The sequence below is a fragment of the Grus americana genome, chromosome 3 (assembly GCF_028858705.1).
Source record: "Grus americana isolate bGruAme1 chromosome 3, bGruAme1.mat, whole genome shotgun sequence".
Taxonomy (NCBI): Eukaryota; Metazoa; Chordata; class Aves; order Gruiformes; family Gruidae; genus Grus; species Grus americana.
The window spans coordinates 109,612,188-109,632,273 of NC_072854.1; the positions used below are offsets into that span (position 1 = coordinate 109,612,188).

Here is a 20,086-nt window from a genome sequence, read left to right on the forward strand (position 1 = left end):
TATAAAGCTTTTATATCATTGCAAAATATTGTCTGTCTTCTACTACCATGTCCATAAAACCAAGGATGATAAATGGTCCTGAGAAAGAGGGTTTTTTCCCCACAAAAAGAGGCAAATTCAATGGATATGCATTACAAAGTGACAAGAAGTAGTTTGGGTATTGCTAGTGTCTATAATAGAGTATACAAGAAAATATATGCACTAGATGTAGCCAATCAAACCACAATGAAGTGTAGCTCAAGGAACACAATGGGCTTGCATTAATCAAGGCACCAGTAGCACATCATCTAATTTCCAACCAACTAGAACAACTAATTTATTTATGTCAACAATCTCTCTACAGTCTTGATTCTAAGTGTAAGTTTGATTCAAAAGACCAATTTTTAGGATTATACGCTCTAACTTGGGATTTTTAAGCAGATTGCCATGAAAATTAATGGAACCTGTTCCAGATTCGATCAGCTATTTACTTCACTTTTGGAAGGAAGGCAGGCAGGAAGGATTATTAGCATCTAAATGAATGATATAGTTGATCTACTGAAATATACATTAAAAAAATCCTTTTGAACTTCGTGATAGTTCAAAACCATATATATAGTGGGTATTTTACACTCTGTTCTTTATTTAAGTGATTCTTTGAGTCTAGATTAAAAACTTCTATACCTTTTTTGAAAATGATGGAAACATCTCATTGTGAAGGCTGTCGAAGCGCACACATCTTTACTTCTGTGGCTAACAACAATCTTTTGAATCATGAAAGCTTTAGAACTGCCTAGAACCTGTTTTCACATATTTGGGATACATGCACAGAAACTGGGACTTAATTAGTTGTATTATTGAAAATCTTGAATATCAGTCTTGAAAATTGGGACTGCTTGGTTTAAGAGACTATGGTCATAGATAAAATTTCATTTTTTGTGTGTCTGACAAAGCTACTGCATTAGCAGTCAATTAATTCTTCAAGGTCTATGTAATATCTTATTTGTAATTTTGGACTTTGTTAGATTTTGTTGTTGTTGGGTTTTGAGTCATTTTGGATGTATCTCACTCTCTGGTTAATGCTGCAATGATCTGGAAGGCAGGTTCTTTATCTGGGAGTAGCAAAAGAATACATCAAGTAACTGCTTATATGCTAGCAACAGTGTTTCCTGCAAATTTTTCTAGGGAAAGTTAGGAAGATAAACCCTCAAGAGCACATGCATATACTTGCAGGGAGGGAGACAGAAAACAAGAGATAATGAATATTAAATGGACTGTGAGACAGATAATTTTCCTAAAATAACCTCAGCAATGAAACAAGGCCATATTCCTCCACCTTGGTGTGTGCTGCATGAGAGTAGACGTCTCCTGCTCTCCTCCAACCCTGCCCACAGAACTACGACGCGTATCGACCACGTGCGTTTGTGAATGAGTGATGTGGAGTGCCTGCTTTGCTTCCCTGCATTCATATCCCAGTCCTGTTACCGCAGCAGGATCATGTGCTTCAGCATTGCCTGTAAATACCTTCAGAACTGAGTCACAAGCAGTGTCTTACAAATTTAAAGGAGGGAAAAAACCCAGCCTTCTTTCACTGGGACACCACTTCTGGAGCATTGAGTAATGCAGCCATTTTTCTTGAATTATTGTTTATAAAATGACTAAATTTCTTCAAACTACTAGAAACGTTACCATCTGGTTTTGTCTATGCTGTGGAGACGTCTAACTCCAGACCACTGAACATGTAACAGCAGTACTAGTAATTGTCACTTAATAAATTTCTCTAAACATGAACTGGCTTTTCATGTTTTCTGCATACATCTGAAACATGAAGTAGAGCTTTAGGCAATGCCATACAAATAATAATCCCTGTATTTACATGACGAATGTTCGCCATTCTTATACATATTATAGAAGTGAGAGTGTCCGACTTTAGCAAGAATATGAGTGGAATATGAATGCAACCTCAAAGTTCACACACAAGGAAATCCGTTCATCATTTACGCACCAGTGGAGAAGGTCTTGTGCAAGTTAACGGAGAGCTTTGTATGATTTATAGCAACCTGATGTTGATAGTTCTTACTAATCTTAGAGCATAGTAAGCCGCTGATGTTACATTGATAGAAAACCATTATGCTCAGGAAAAAAGCCAGCTCCCCAGTTTCCATCCATATTCTGCCTTCTGGTATGTTCACATCACTATGACTGCAATTAATACATGCCAGAAAGCATTAGCCTGTGCTGTCATCTCTGTATTAAACCTCTCTTTGAAATACATATGTTCAGCAAGGAGCATCTAGTTGATATTTTCACATGTAAAAGGCATGTTATAGCTAAAAATAGCTTTGTTTTGTCTTAAGGTGTGCTTAAAAAATAAACTTTAAAATAATTTCATGTTGGTCACAAATCCCCTGTACCAGTTGAGGTTACACAAAGAAAGGATGTACGAGAGTGTGAACATCACCACTATCACCAAAATTACACAGAATGCATGTGAGGAGTCAGAATTCTCTAAACTACTGCAGAATGATTTGTTAGAGTGAAAGAAAACCTTTCCTTGCAGCACATGCTACTGTTTGCAGCTGCTCCCAACACTGGCAATGTATGAAAATCCCTAGGACTGGCTGGAAAGCTACAATTCTACTCAGTATTCCCATGTTTCAGTGACACGGCTGGTGAAGAGTAGAGATCAGTGGTGGTACAATGGATCAATTATCATTTTTAACCTCATTTTCTTAGATAATTTAGGAAAAAATATTTTTGATCAAATTCAAATGAGAAATGCTGTATTTGTAATTCACAGTGACAGACACTAAAAGCTCAGTCCGTTGACAAAAAAGTGGTTCGGTTCACAGTAAAACAATTTGGAAAAATGCAACATTTGTTTTCTGTTGCTTTGGGGGGGGCTTTATGATTTATAAAAAATATTAAATAACCTTAACAACTACTTTAACTTGAAATATAAGAAAATTAGCCCCTCAGTTCCTTTATGTATAGACATAGTAAGTGCCAACATTTGGAAAGTTTGTAAATAAAGCATAATTTTCACCCTGTAGTAGCTCTTACAGACATGTCTATATGTATTTCAGTTAAGCATTTAAAAAGGCTGATTCAAGGAAACCCAGCGATCTTTCTAGTACTGGAAACACATATAGAACTACAGGATAATTGGACTGAGGCACAAATATTCCCTTTATGTCTCGAGCCATAATGAACACAGTAGCCCTATGAGCTAACTGTAATTTTATTTTTGTTTCAGCTCCTTGCACAATGAATTCCACGCAGTGCATTAAACAGGGCACTTGCAGTGATGTATACATTACAGGAGTCATTTCACCTCCTACTGCAATGTTATCTTGCTGCCAGATGCGCCAGGAATACAGTGCAATAATTTGTGACAGGAAAAGAAGAGCAAAACTTCTATTAATGAGCATAAATCATTCGCAGTCCATTTTTCACAGCTCTGCCCATTAGAAAAATAGGTATGAATTCTGGGACCAAACCTAAACCATCACAAAGCACTGGGAGAACGTATGGTTCCCGGCCATCTCCATCTCTCCAAGAGATGTTATCACACAGCTGGGGACGTACATATGCAGGAAGCCGTTTGTGTGCAAAGCCCCATGCCGTTCTGCTGACAGGACAAAGCCTTCCCCAAAGCAGTGTCTGAACCCTAACAGCCGTCTTAAGCAGTAGCTCGTGCGCTCTCCCTTGGCTATACTGACGAGATTTCTGATCGTCTCCAGGCGTTTTCTGTGATGCAATGAGCCTGGCGAAGATGTAGGAAAATCAACACATACTCAAAGATCAGTCCATAAGCATCTACCCTATTATTGGACCTTACTTAATAACGTGGGAAAATAACTGATCCCATTTCTCCCTCAGAACTGAGAATCAGGGCTAAGGTAGGTAACTCATGCTACAGGTTGGTATTCATCACTGAACTCGGTCCTGACTACGCTTATCCTATTTCCCTACAGGACAAGATCTGACACCAATCACACACTGTACTGGGAAGTGGAACCCAAGAGCTGCCAGACAAACGCTGATCAGGAGATGAAGTATTTTATTTGGTTGCAACGTGTGAACTTGTGTTGGTAGAAAGACACCTGTTTGAACCTGAAAAAAGCTTGTTTCTACAAGACCATTTTTCACTTTGAAAGTTGTCCTCTGCTAAAGCTTCCAAGACCAGCGAATACCGTATATTCTGGCTTTAAGACTGCTAAAACTTCTATCCATCCCATTTCTACTGGGCCATCAGGAGAGGTTTTGAACCTAATTTCCAACTTAAACCTTTGCCAAGTCTTGAATTTGAGAAGGATTTAACTGTAATTTGCAGAAAAAGAGCTGTTTGTGTGTATGCTAAAAACTGTAAGACTTTTGCCCTCGTCTAGATTTCCCTGTCATTAAACTCAATGATTTCACTTCATTTGACCCAGTTTGGACCTCTCTGTGTTTTGGAATAGCCACAGAAGTGGCTAGATAATAACTGACAAATAAAATACCAGCCCCGTGTAACTGGAAGAAATAAGCTGTGTAGCACAAATGCTCGCTGAAACTCAGCAGAAATCAGAGCTCTGTACAGGGCTCCGGAAAGGCTGGAACAGCAGTCCTGATGTGCAGAATGGCAATTTGTCCACCCGCAGTTTTATAACTCTTCACGTAAAATCAGTAAATCATCCCAGGTCCTTTCTTTTTGATACGTTTCCAATAACATTTTTCATAACTTGTCTACAAAATGAAAAGGCTTTATTATTTTCTCTATGACATGAATCTAAGGAAACTTAATAAATAAGTTTTATTTAATAAGTAAGTTTTAATAAGTGAAAATAATAATAATGATATCGTCATTGTTCATGGTTTTATTAGTATGTAGAGTTGGAGAGGGGAACGTGGAGAGACTGTGAAAGCAATACATGTTCCCTTACTATACAAAATATAACGCGAACAAAATATGTTGACTAAGTTTTGCATGCTAATAAATTTGTTATAACTTCATCCAATTACGGCACATTTAGCAGTTTGTATACCACAATGAAATCTGCAATTATAATTTTTGTGACTTTGTCTTCCAGACAAGTTGACGGGATTGCTGCTTAGCAGCTCCTGATCTGGTCTATGTTTTTATGTCCCATATGAAATTTGTTGCAAATTGCATATTTCCATTTATTATTTAGAAGACAGGTGCACAGAAAACAAAGCTGGTGGTAGCAGACCAAGACTTGTTAGCCACTACGAACTGCAACATATTTATTCTAGAAAAGAACTATTTGAAGCATAAATCTCGCTAATCAGTAAAATCTAGTTAATCAGTATTTTCTATGAAATATAGGTTTACCATATCCAAACTGTTTGTTGAATAAGCTCTTATTTTGAGCTGAGAACTTTGGTTAGAAATAGGCATATTATGGGCAATCATTATGTAAATGTACAGTTATGGCTCTGTCAATAAAACCGAATGGGCTTTGGCCATCCCTTGAATCTAGTATTGCTAGAAAAATGTTGACCTGAGAGCTCTGAATGCATCATCTCTTGTGCTGGGGTGGACCTGTTGGAGCACGTCCAGAGGAGGCCACGAAGATGATCAGAGAGCTGGGGCACCTCTGCTATGAGGACAGGCTGAGAGAGTTGGGGTTGTTCAGCCTGCAGAAGAGAAGTCTCTGGGGAGATCTAATTGCGGCTTACCAGTACCTGAAGGGGCCTACAGGAAAGATGGAGAGGGACTGTTTATCAGGGAGTGTAGTGACAGGACAAGGGGTAATGGGTTCAAGCTGAAGGAGGGTAAATTTAGATTAGATGTTAGAAAGAAACTCTTTACTGTGAGGGTGGTGAGGCACTGGAACAGGTTGCCCAGAGAAGCTGTGGAGGCCCCCTCCCTGGAAGTGTTTAAGACCAGGTTGGATGGGGCTTTGGGCAACGTGGTCTAGTGGAGGGTGTCCCTGCCCATGGCAGGGGGGTTGGAACTAGATGGTCTTTGAGGTTCCTTCCAACTCAAACCATTCTATGGCTCAATGATTCTATGACTCTATAATCCCTTTGCTGACTGACCATTAGGCAGCAAGAGAAGAAATCTAACAGGATCTCAGTCGATGGCCTCTTGAATTGAAAACATAATAGTAAAATGGTCCTAATAACCATATATTCTGCCGCCTAGAAGTATCTGTTAGGACCAGTATCAGTGAGGACATGGAGGAGTGGCTGTGGAGAAGCAACTCTCGTTTGTGAAAAAGGTTATGGCAAAAAGCTGAACTGAGCCATGGGAAGACTTTAAATGGAGGGACATATCCTTCTGCATGTCCCATCCCAAATGAAAATATAAAAAAAACCATTAATCTGTCACTGTCAACAATATTATGCTTTTCTCCCTTAAGTTCCAGCCTAACGTTGGGTGTAACTCAAATCCACATGGAGACGGCAGTGTTACTGAGATGGAGCAGTGCCTACAGGACTATTCATGGAGAGAGCTTATTCATAAGACTAAGTGACTAAGAGAGACAGATGTGCTAGAAATTATGACTTCAGTAACCCCTTTGGTTCATGTTGTTTCAAATATGAGCAAAGGACAAGGCCAATGAAGAGGGAGGCAAATTAATAGCTTTTAAGAGTTGAGAGTGGGAGGACAAGTGACATTTTGATGTGAAGAATGACAGATAAAATGATCCAGACAATTGGGATTATGGAGAACATAATTCCTGTGCCAATCCATACTTTTTTAAAAAAGCAGTAGCAGTTGGGATCCAAGAAATGAAACAGTAAAACCATTCTCAAATAAAAAAAAAAGAGAAGAGTAGCTGGGCGATGAATGATAAGCTAAAATACGAAAGCTAAACACCAGGATGTAAAGCTAATGGCAAGGTTTTGCAGGAAGACTAACGTTCACATTCCCCTTCTGGACCATAGTTTGGACAAAAATGATAACCTTCTTAATGAAAGCTTCATTTCAACCCTCCCATTCCTGCACCCACCAGCTAAATGACTGTGCATGGCTGCAGGACTACCAAGTGTTGCAGCCCCAGATCTGAGGTTCAGAACAACCTCAGAGAATTATTCTGAAATTGCATTGGCTTTCAGCAAGCTGTAAGGCTGAGCCAATACAATTACATTTCTAACACAACAGCTGCATTCTAAGAGGGCTTGGGAAAAAAATTTAGTGCTAGGTAACTAATGTATTGGTTTACAGTTGCCTTATAAAATTAAAAAAAAATAAAATTACCTACATGTCAATTTATCTATTGATTTTGATCAATAGATAAATATCTATTGATATTGATCAATTTATCTATTACCAAAATGTCAATTTATCTATTGAACAGTGCTGCCTGAGTTAAATAAAACAAGGAAGCAATTGGCATGGATGAGCTCAGAGCTGTATGAACTACTGCATTGACTCGTACTGGACAAAACAGTCTTGTTAAACTCAAGAATTTGAAAATGAGAAGGAAAAAGCAGGGGAAAAAAATCCTGGAAATTAATTCTGCAACTTTCAAAAGATGAATTCTTATCACAATTTCTAAATATCTTGCTCATGATATCTGGGACTTCTGCAAGTGAAATGTCTTCCTGAGAGATATAAAAATGTGTAAGGTGTGTGTATCTGTTGCTGCTCAGTTTTAAGAATGGTCATTCCATCTTGTGGCATTTTGGAAAATGCTCTGAAAATTCTTTTATTGGCAAGCAAAAGAAACCAACACCAAAGTATTCTCATCAAATCTATAAATATCTTGGTTCCTGGAAGAGCTCTAATGCCACCCTGCAGGTCCATCAAACACTGAGACAAGTCATAAATGACTCTGCCTTTACTTAAATTTAAATATGTAACTTTTGCATATGGGTATTAGGCTGTGTGACTTCAAAAAGGAACCACGCATCTGCGTTTGAAGGAAAATTGCATTTATCTTAAGGCTATGTAGACATATTCCCTGCTTCCCAATTTGGGTGTTGTACTAACATGGCTCAGTTTTGATTTGCATTAATTTACAGGCCAGTCTCAAATTTCATTGATTTCTATTTAAACTAAATATGTTAGTTCACAAAAAATATATCTTAATTGTTGTATTATTAAGTATTATAGCAAGTACCGAAGAGTACCAAATTATCTAAACCAACTGACAGTAGGCGTGCTACCCAATAGCGCAGAATTCAAGTGAATAAGAAAAACTGAGACATATGCGGTATCACAAGCTGTTCAGTCAGAAAAGGTAAAAGCTAACCCAAGCCAACAAAGCAAGCAGGAGCAGTTCATTTGACATCTTGGAATTTTTAAAGGTTATAGAGTAACATAATTCTTCCGATTGCTATTGTGAAGTTTTGCATTCCTTTCACATCTATGATAAACATTTGGATTTTTAGAGAAGGTATGTAGTATTTAACTGAATATGAAGATAAGTGGGAAATTATATCAGTGAGAAAAATTAGTACCAAATCCCCATTATTTAGAGGGAGTAGGAGAGACATTACAAATTTTTTGTTCCGTGGAAAATACTAGAATGTCAAAATTTTTCATTTCTAATCAGAACTGAAACATACACTCTGAATAGGCTTGGCTTGGAAAAAAGCCATAAAACCATTTGAAATTTGAGACTGTTGTATTCTATGTCTTCGGGTTTTTAATCATTTATACAGTATTTCATACCATAAACAGTAATTCAAAATGAACTGTGCTTCATAATATGACACTTGAAATATTGTACTTTCATCTTATTTGGGGAAAATGCTCAACGCACAAGCAATTGCAACATTTTTCTCCTAAATGAAGTTGTCCTTCTTTATCACGACAACACAGTTGCAGGGGCCCCAGAATGCCCTTCCCAGTCCAGCCTCAGGTCCTCGGTCAAGCTGTAACCTGTCTCAGATCACGACTATCAACCTGCTCCCATCCGTTGTCTCTGAAATAGCGAAGACCTATAGCAAACTCTCCCCCTCTGCTGGCACTGCCATGTCTAGAAAGGCCCCGATTCAGCTTCTCCCCGCTATGTAAGAAAGGACTGCCCCGCCAAATGGGACTCTGGGGGACTGGAGCATGCAAATATGAAATAAAAGAAAGTAATAAAAAAGTTGACTAACCTAACCCACCTGAGCTCGGCTCACAGGGATCGATGTCCTCATCATCGCTAGGACATTCAGCCGAGGCCACCAGGATGTCATCTGTGGTCTGCAAAGAAGATAAAAGTCAAATAGATATATTTTAATTGACTGAACATGTTGTAAGATTCTCACTCACTGGCATTTCATTTCTTTTATTGCTCGGATTTATGCAAGGCCCAGAGCATTCCAGGCTTAATATTTAATAGCACAGTGACACTCTCCAACTCTGTATTAATGGGACTTTGCTTTTCAATTCGCACTTGTCAGGTTTTAGAAGAACTGTGTTAGATATCCAGTGCAGGCACTTAAACATTTTAATATTTTTTTGTAATAAGAACAGAAAGTAGGATAGAATATATATATTGGGGCTGCTGGGCTTCCCTCTTTGTCTCCAATCTCTCTACTATGATATTACTGAAAACAGTGAGAGCATTAAAAAAAACGAGTCAAAATATTGAACTGCCTGCAGCTGTTGAAACTATCAGAAATGTAGTGATGTTTTCTCCATTAATTGCACTTGCTTTCTCAGATGTAGAGCCCAAAAGAAGGAAAAGACGCAAACACAACTTTTATTGAGTTGAAAACTATTAAATGAAAAGAAAGTCAAGGAAAGAAAACAATAATAAACATATGCAGTGTTAGAAAGTATCATCCTATTTTTTTAAATAAGCAAAAACATCCTATTTTTTTAAATAAGTAAAATATTGCCTGAGTGCTGTGTTTTGGTCTGAGGCGCTCTAGGAACATCTGTCCAAAATGGGCTTGACCAGTTCTTCATACAAAGAAATCAAATAAATCAAGACAAAGGAGACAAACCAGGGGATGCGTGATACAACACGCTATGAAGAAACGAAACCGAGGATTCCTATCTACCGCTTCTTAGAGTGCAAGAACAAGGAGATATTCAATGAAACACCGAGGCAATCAATCTGAACCTGATAAAATGAAATATCTTCTGTTCAAGCCACCTCTGAGAACAGTCATTTAGAAATGTAATAAGAACATCCACAGTTATTAGGGCAAATAATAGCAGGGAAATATAAACCGTCATGCTCCTGGTCATTTCTCAAGCAATTACTAATGAGGTTGGGAAGAAGCTTTTCCTATGGGCAAGACGTTTCATAACTGTCCATTTCAAGCTTCTGTTCACCTCACTGAAGGAAATACATGGAGAGAATAAAAAGACTACATGATATTGAAACAAGCGGCCAAGGATATAGCAGGCAAAAAGCCATTCTTGGATTCCTGCATGATACATGTGCCAACGAAGAGATACAACCCGTTTTGGTCCATGTGAAATATTATTTTTAGGTTGGTTGGGTTTTTTTGCATGAGTATAGGAGAGGGAGATTACAATACATCAAAGTTATACTTCATCAATTTGAGTCTGAACATGTTAAAATTTTATGGCCAAAGCCTAACCAAAGTTGTTTATCATTATTATTCTAACCGAAGTTTTAAAGCAAAGCATATTACGGTAATAGGCTTTTCTTTGTCACGCTTCAAGAATATTAATGAACATATGCTTTCAGCACTTCTGTGAAGTAGGAAAGGGATACAGGAATACATTCATTAATACATGAGGCATAACAAAGAAAAGCCCATTATAATAATATTATATTCTATAAGTAGAAGACCGAGGCATAAGAGAATGAAGTAACTTGCTGAAGGTAACCAAAAAAGCTATAGACAATGGCTATGTTATGTCGCAGTTTGATGCCGTAATCACAAAAATGATCTTTCCCTATAGCTGAGACAATATATAGTTGGGGGAAACCACTCTGTAAACCTGTAAGGCTGCCAAAGTGAGCTGGCAGATTTGCAATGAGAGTTAAATAGACAAAAAAGAAAAAAAAAAGTATTCTAGTTGTCCATCCTTTCTGCCATGTAGAAAAACAGAGTTATAACAAAAGCCAGCTGAAAACATCCTCTTGAATTTCTAATGTCCATTTCTTTCCCCAAAATGCAAACATTTAAGCTTGAAAAGTCAGTATCTTAGTCTTTCTGTGGAATAGCACCTATGTTTTTCCTAAAGTGTAAAGAAAAAATAAACAACCAGGTAACCAATAAAGCCTGCACATAAAACGTTAACTCTGTACTGTAAAACACACAACTAATAAGTATTTAAAAAGTACTAATAAATATTGAAAAAAAGGATCATGCATCTCCCAAACAGTTTCAATTTGCTCAGTGAAACCATGGCATCATATTTTTCCTTCTGCCCATGACACTGGAGAAGACACAACACTGTTATGACCTGCAGCCGGAATACTGAACATTTACCAAGTGATCACTGGGGAACTGTACGCAAACACCATTAAACAGCGAGCATCATATGCACACATAATAGTCATAGCAAGAAATGATGTTCTGTGAGATCTACTGGTCTAACTGGAATTTTGTTTAAGGGTGGCTTGGTACACGCGTGGATGAGTAACCCTTGCAACTTGAAACGATCGGATAGACTTATAGAATTATTGCAGTGCCTCTGATTATTCTTGATAGAGGATAGTATGGTCAGAGTTTAAGTAACTCTACTTTTTGTACAGTGTGCACTGCATTCAAAATTACCAGCAAATAACTATGGAAAAATCCTACACTTTAAGTATCTTAATGTATGAGAGATACTTTGCTCAGTTACTTTTAAGAGGAAGTGTCAAAACTGCCTTTATAAAGTGACACTAATTCCAATCTATGGAAAGAATATTCACACTTCTACAAGAACAAAGGGATGTTCTTGACTGATAAAAGTGCATGTATATTATGGGTACAGAAATGAGTAGTACCTTAAATAAATGTGAATACAGCACGTCAAGAAAGACCTCATTAATGTCTCAACGTGTTAAAGGAAATAATGTATGTTTCAAAATCAATACTAGATATAAAACTAATTTTGTTGCAAGCAATAAATCAAGTATCAGTATTTGAATAAGAAGGGAAGCAGTAAGATGGTATGAAAAATGTTTTCTTCATAAAAATATGTCAGGCAGAATTCCAATTTAAGTATCAATTAACAGATGTGTCACAACCTCCCCCTATTCCCCCCTTTCCCCAAACCCACGCACCTCTTTCCTGCCACACATACGTATTTTTATCAGAAAAAAAGGCAAAGGAACTGTGAAAGGCAAATGAGATGGCAGTGACCAAGCTACAAATGGAAACCATTGGACAACCTAAAATGGGATTAAGAATTAGCTAAAACACTGGAGACATACATAAATTAAAGCAATGCTTTGGGCCAACTACCAGACTTCTTTCTCCAGAAGAGCTCTGACTGACGGGAATTTACCTGAACAGAGAGCAGGATTTAGACCTGAGGGTCTCAGACAGCCATGGGGTACAGATAAGTAATGCCAGACAGAGTAATATGTTTTACTTACTGCACATTATCTTTTCCTCATGCTTTTTAATTTGGATGGGAAGATTTAAAACAAATCAGTTCTCCTAAGTGAATTGCAATTGTTGCTAGCACTATGGCTAATTTACAGGACACTGCTTCGAGCATTCTCATTAATCAAGGATTTAAAAGTCAGTGGAAATCCCTTATTTACAGTGAGTGCCTAATAGGATAACATCCAACTGGCATCATCATAATACACGATCGGATTAGAATGTCTCTTGGGCAAGTTCTTCAAATTCATTTAAGAAGCGATACTCCAGTCGTAAGAGATTAAAAAAAAAAAAAAAAATAGCAGGTGTACAACCTGGAAGGCCAGGCAGAATTTCTTTTGATTGCATCTTCTTTTCTTTGTCTATTTTCAGAGCTTTTCAGATTCATTCTGCGGATGTGGTGGTATGATTTTAAATGCAGTCCATTGTAATATGTGGCTTCTTAAAAAGTTGGACATCTGTTCACATTTCGGAAAAAGGATGGTAGAAAAAGCTTACAATTAACGTGCCAGTATAAAAAATGGACCAAAAAAAAAAAAAATCACATTTTGTAAAGCTAGAAGCCACTGCATAATGTAGTTTCTGACAATTATTCATGGGTGTGGCCCCTGCAGGAGCAGGTCTTGCTTACATCAGTCAGGTCTGCTTGCAAAAAAGGAGGACTTTGGGATTTGTCGCTTAGCCAAGAGTTTAAAATATCATCAACCTGCCACCTTGCCTGAGGAAGGAAGTGGTGACTACTTCAAGAAAGTTCCTGGCCAGATCAAAAAATGATGCTCTAGTCATGGCTTAAATACAGTGACAGTCCGTAGCTGTGGATAAATATCAAGCTGCCCCAAAGGTTACTACCACGGGTTCAAAACAGGTACCAGCAATTACGGCTGTGCCCTTCTCATAGTGCTCTTTGAATGCTATGTCATAAAAAAAAAAAAAAAAATTGCAAATGAATAAACAATACAGGAAAGTAATTTTTTCTGATTAATCAGTTTTTGTGTGACTGGGCATAAATACATACCATCTTACTCGGGTTTTATGTATGAAGCCTGTTATACCTGAGGGTACCAGAGAAATATGATCTAAAAATTAAATCACCAATCTGAATTGTGCATTCATTAACAGTATAATGGATCCTGCGTATTTTCTCCTGCAGTATTCCACCAGCTCTCCTTTAAATCATAGCACCCTACAGCTACTCTGAATATAGTTTATTCCTTTCTTGTTCAATAATATACTTTATCCCACGAGAACTGCAAGCAAATCCAAATTACACGAGTTAAAAACTAGCAGTCCTAAATTATTACATGAATTATAAACAGCATAACTGCTTGTGACTACTGTTTAAATTATTTCAGATGAGAACGTCAACTATGTAATCAAAACTATTCTTATTTATTTGTACAGCTGTGGTGCTTAATGATACCAGCCAGGCACCATTGTGCTTGGTGCCGAAGGCAGCTGGAAGGAAAAGGTTCTGCTCTGAGGAGCTTCCAGTTCGATTCCGGACCAGACGCAAGAAATGAGCGGGAGAGAGGAGAGCAGAGGATGAGAAGGGTCAGGTGAGGACGCCACCGATAAGCGCTAGCGCTTACGCACGCTCCGATCTAGCCGATTCTCCAAAAGGATGCTCCGAGACGGCCGGAAGGGAGGTCAGGAAGAAAAGAGGCAGAGGAAAGCCAGGCAGGAGCCTGCGGCTGGCCAAGGAGGTGCTGGGAACAGATGGTGCCTGGAGAGCACCGCCGAGGCTACGAGCCTCTCCCAGGAAACTCGGCGCATTTAAAACCCCGCGCGGTGAGCGCAGAGGTGAGGGCAGCCGGGGCGGTGCAGGCAGCACCGGCAGCCCCGTGGTTAAGGCAGAGGGGGATGGAGCATGGTTGTCTTGGGCGGGCAAGTAACAAAGAAAGTGAGAAATTAATGGTAAGGTCGCGGGAGCGAAGGGGACGAGGCGGTAAAAGGGGATGGCCAGGATACAAGGGAGTTGATACCCACAGACCTGATGATGTGAAGATTAACGGGTAAGAATTTAATGACTGTTAACAAATGACTGTCTGAAAACATACTTCCAGATACTAGCAATTTAAACCTCTAATTTTCCTTCTCCCCTTTTCTGAAACGCTTGGTTATCGTCTTTCATTACATCATTACTTCATTTTTCCTCCTGAGAAAAAGCTGATTCAAATACTTGCCATTTAGTTCAGAGAGAACCAGCTACAACTGATACCTAAACACAGAGGTCTCCTTCAGCTTAGCAGAAGGGTATACAGCTACAGCCATGGTATAACCAAAGGTTTTGGAAAACCAACAGATATACAGCAGTATCTTCTTCATTCGCTGTTGCAAATTTTCCTTTAAAAATATGGTTCGTGCAATGTTTACAGAAGGGAGCTTAGAGCAGTCATTTTGTGCTTTTCCATTGGACACGTTAACTTCTGAGGCAGTGAGGGACTCTCCTAAAAACCAATCCCTCATATATATTCCTTTCCCCCCCCCTATTTTTCTTTTAAAGGAAGGAATAAAGTAACCCAAACCAATGGGAATGCTGGCAGAAACCAACAGGGTACGAAAAATCACAAAAGAGTTCATGTGGAAAAAAAATCAAACTTCAGTTTTTTGGGACGGGATTAACTGCGCAATTTTCTAGCCAAGACTGTGTAATTTAAATTTAATTTTCTGTGTATGAAGCGGATCTCTATGACTGGTTGTTGAGACAGTTGTAGAGAGAAACTTGAATATGTCACATTAATCAGAGGTACTCCAGCTAGCTTCTCCCTGGTGTTAATAACCTCCCATCGCATGAGGCAGTTTGCTGAGAAAGATGCTGTAGTGATCTAGCAGTAACATCAGCTCCAGATGACATGCTGTTTGGACAACTGCCTCTGAAGTTTTATTTAACCTGCTATAGGTCAAACAAGTACACGTACATCAATTACTGCTCGTCCACCCACATACAAATAACTGCTTTCTCGGTGCTGTGCTACAGAAAAATGGTATTACTGGGCATGGATATTAAAATGCTAATATTTCAAGTGCATACACAATATTTATTGTATCTTTTATTAACTGCTGACATTATTACTCTGTAATGTGCAAATACAGTAACTGAAAATCGAAACACTTTCTCAAAACGGGCTTTCATCTAATTAATACCATCATTTTATTTTTTGAATTGGTCAGTGTTTGACACTGGGAGAAAGCAAAAGCCTTGATTAGGCAAGTTCCTCTCACAGAAGAAACGTCTAGGATGTAATAACCCAACACGGTAAGGCCTTTCAGTTAATGAAATGAGTGTTGCAGAAATTAAACTCTGAGGCGTAGGATGCCCTGTAGGCCGGCTCCAGCCTCCGTCCCCGAATCTCAGCGGTGATGGGAACGTGGCTGCCCCACACAGCAAAGCAGCATAACCTTATTTCTAGCCTTCACCTCTCGACATAAACTGCAGAAAGTCTATTTTGCCGCGTAAGAACCTTAAAATCCACGGTATTATTTCCATGCAGAGCAGCATTTGTATTACTTCTCCAGCTCCCCTCTTCCTCCGAAATATCTAAATTCTCATGGGTAAAATTACTACAAATAGCGGAAATCTATTTGAGAAAACGACTTATAGTAAAATAATGTCAACAAAATTGCGTGGCTTTCCTTTGAGCTCTCAATTTGAAGTTAAGTGTTTTGGTCAAAGTCTCAGAGCCATTTATCTCATCTGGAAAAAGGCAGAAACAGAGCTGAGAAAATCCACCTGCTTTTTACCTGGACTGCTAGCCAGGCAGCACTCTGCATTAATCTTTAAAAATAAAAGTATTACTAATTAAAAATAAGTAAATAATCCAATTTTTTTCCTATCAGGACATGTCCCTTACCTCCTGCAACACAAGAATAATGTTAGTCTCACAGATGTAGACCAAAACAATTTTCTATATCAATTTTATTTATGAATGCCTCTTTTCTTGTCCCCTTGTGCAACTTTTTGGGAGCTGCTCTCTGGAAAACTAACCCACTGTTTTTTCTTCCCCGCTTCTCTCCCTGTTAGACCACTCGTGAAAATGCATACATCTCCATCAATATATTCTTCTCACTGTCCACTCTTCCATATCTAAAGGCCTTGCAAGGAGGTGTTCACCACCACACCCAGGGCATAACAGCAGGGGCTAGTTTGGACGTCGCTGCTTGAAACGAGCTGACCCTGCACTCGCTGTGGTTCTGGGAAGCGGGGCGAGCCGCAGTCACGCAGAGACAGAGCATCAGGGACGGCAGTTGCCAGTTCTCAGTTTTCGGCAGGAGGAGGAAAGTTTATTTTTTGGAGTAATCACTTCACTACTTGGTCCAAGTCTGAAGTTATAGCGCAGGGTATGGTATTTATAAAGGGAACAACCGATGTTTACCGTGAATGTTGGACTAATGCTTCGAAACGCTGCTGGCTATAATGAAGGGTGAACTGTGCATCTTTCACACCCCTCACGTCAAGGCCGACCCGTGTCACAAAAACCCAATGGCACGTTTTGCATGAGGAGTCACGCCATCATCACGCACACTTTTGCATCGATAAAAACCTGAATTTGTTTTGCAGTGCCAGAGGAATGGACCGGCATTTGACTTCTTTTCTGAAAATGGTACGACACGGTATTGCTCACGACTGATGCAGAACTACAGGTACAATGAAAAAACCCAAACTGTTCCTACCCCTCCTGCCGGAGGTACTGGGGAGGGGTGGCTGGCTGGGAATAACGAACGTACGAGCTCTGTACCACGTCTGCCTTGCTCTTTCCTACACATCTCACTCTCTCCCTCCCTTCTGCAGTGGGGCGGACGGACATGGGATGTCACGTTCCCGCTCTTGGGAACTGCCCGCAGAGCCCCGAGCAACCCACGTGAGGTTGCAGGCAGAACCAGCCCACTGGTTTCTCATGTTGGAGAAAAAACACAAGTGAAGAGCCATGGCCTGAATGTTATCCCTGAAAGTAAATCTTGAGATGCAACACGGCAGAGAACAAATCACTGGCACCTAACGGCATAATGCCGTTACGTATATTACATATACCATGCCACTTGTTAAAGCAGTCATGGCTTGGACGAAGAATGGATTGTCACGTTATTTCTTTCTCATCTAACTTCTAGATTCACAATGGTGTAACACTTCTGTTTCCAAAACCCATCTTTTTTTTGCTTATTATCACTCTGCAATTACAAATGCTTCTGTCACGGATCACACTGATCAGAAGCTGTTCTTCTCTTCAACTAACTTCTCATCCATGTTTCCCCCAGGTAACTAAAATAGCTTGAAAACAAGAGACAGGTAATCCGTGAATTGCTTAAAATTAGTCACTTGTGCTTTCTTTACGAGATTCTCTTCAGAACATGCATATCCTTCTCTCATAAACATCATACTTCATTACAGAACAACAACAACAAAAACGCAGTTTGATTTTTGTTTTGTTTTTACATTTGCACTAAACCTAAAATAGATGGAATGGAATGTGATTGATGAAATGCAATCCTATTATTTTCTCCTAGGCAAAGAAATAATTTTGTGTCTAAGTATGAGAGAAATGTTTCTGGGTATTATGCTTGTATTTTCTGATATCATTTTATTTTTAGCCATCTCTTTTGCTGAAGCAAACATTTTGGTCTCCATTAATTCTGAACTCACAAAACACAGTGGAGACTTTTGCAGGTTCTTTTTTTTTTTATCTTTTTTTTTTAACCCAGAGACTCCGTGCTTATTAAACTGCAACATTACAACAACGATAGCAAACCTTTTAATTTACATTCCCGTATTGCTAATCACACGTACAGAGATTGTTGAATTTTTGGAATATGAGACTTAATTGCATTTGTATTCATCTCAGAAAACTCAGGCATAGAGTTATTAAAGACTTCAAAAATGACTATTTAAGTTCTTGGTGGGGAAGTGAGCTTATTTTTAATTGACCAGTGAGCTGATAACATAGGCTGTTATTTTGCAATTTAATCACATGGTTTAAGACCATTCTTAGCAAAACTTAATAAAATTAAAGAAAAGACTGGAATGACTTATGAAAATCTCCCTTATACAGCAAAGTTAGAAAGGCACTTAAGTTGAACTACATTTCCATCCTTTTTATACCATTACGGTACCGCCAGTTTGACTTACTGTGAGTATCCAAGACTATTAAATTGTGCCACACAAGAGTCTCTTGCTCCACTGATATCCGTGGGAATTTTATTACCGGTCTCAAAAGAGAGGAAGGCAAGAAAAGCCCTTCACAAGGAACATTTCCTGCAACTAACATGCTGTTGCTGTTCTCAGTCACCTTATTTTCAGGGTGGAAAAAGCTTTTCTATCATGTTTCAAAACACAGAGCACAAAATAATAATTTTAGAAGAAACGCAGAAAACTGCATAAACTATCAGACTGCTTTTTAATCATTCAGGCAAAGCAGCCCTCTCGTCGTGCCCCGGAGAGAGACGAGAGAGAGACAGGGGCAGTGAAGAGAAAACGTGTGACCTTCTGTTTAACACTGACCTGCCCACACCAAGTCCTTCAAGTTGATTTGAGCATGTCTTTGACCCAAGGCAGATTAGTTTAAGTCAGCTGGAGGGGGGAAGCATCTGCTGATATCCCTCTCCCAACCCTAGCTTTCCTCTCCTCCAGGAAAGATGACTACCACTGCCAACATGTTCCTTCCTTAATTTTTATAATAAAGACTACAATTTAAAACTTTCAAGGGGCTAATGTGGCACATTGTTCCCTCCCAGATACTGGCTCCTTTGTCACATCTTGTCCCGCAGTATCACCAGCTTACACGGCTTTACCCAAAGCAGGGAAAGGAGAATTGAAGCTGGCTTCCCACTAACCTGTCTTTTAAATACGGCCCTTTCAAACGTTAAACCGTTAGTTCCACTACTAAAAAATTTGCCACGTTTCCTTATTTTAATGTTTTAATCTAAAAACTCAAACGACATTAGCAAGACCAGGGATAGTACTGAGGAAATAACCTAGTAGTTTTGCAGGGCAAATGGAGCTTTGTTCTGCAAGTGCAACTTGTTAATCCTAACAAGAGTTAGATCCACATGCACTGGAAGGAGACAATGCCTAATTGCCTTTCAATTAAAATAAGACTTTCATTAAAGCCACTGTTTTGGAGATACAATTAATTAGATAGTTTCTGAAAGTGTACATTTGTCACAGAGGTATTTGGGTTTGTTAATGATGCCTTTATTTCATAACTGTGTAACAAAGGGCACTCAAAAGCCAGGTGAGAAACACGCTGCAGGGAAGCAGCAACGCTTTGCAGCGCGGGAGATGCCCTAGGTGATTGCTCCAGGTGGGAGAGGTACATACTTCCGGTGGCATCGTTTAGCCTTCAGGAACCTATGTACCATGAATTGTCTCCAGGCTTCAATTTCTTTAAGTGATCACTTTCAAAAAAAAAAAAAAAGCAGAAACAGTTTAAATCTGTGCTATTTGGATAAGAAAAGTTTCGTCTCTGTCACTACTTCAGTGCTGTGAATTCAATATACATCATAGAACAGCATGGTACCTACTCTTAAGTCGCGTCGCTTTCCATTTTGAAGATCCTGTTTGCAATTGCTCTTCATTTTATCAAATTAGCTATTTAAAGATACATTCCAACCTGCTGGTGCTTTTTTAAGCCCGGGTGTACCA

The 20,086-nt window shown here is 39.1% G+C and overlaps 1 protein-coding gene across 26 annotated transcripts in view; it reads right to left on the minus strand.

Moving 5' to 3' along the window:
* The window catches only part of NRXN1 (neurexin 1), a 735,823-nt gene that overhangs the window by 11,414 nt on the left and 704,323 nt on the right, over positions 1-20,086 (minus strand). For 15 of the 26 annotated variants that reach the window (XM_054820729.1, XM_054820727.1, XM_054820725.1 and 12 more), the window contains one exon: positions 9,040-9,127. In XM_054820729.1, coding sequence (XP_054676704.1) covers positions 9,040-9,127 — 88 coding nt within the window. The remainder of the gene's footprint in view (positions 1-9,039; positions 9,128-20,086) is intronic. The other 11 variants (XM_054820730.1, XM_054820728.1, XM_054820719.1 and 8 more) reach the window with 1 other exon arrangement.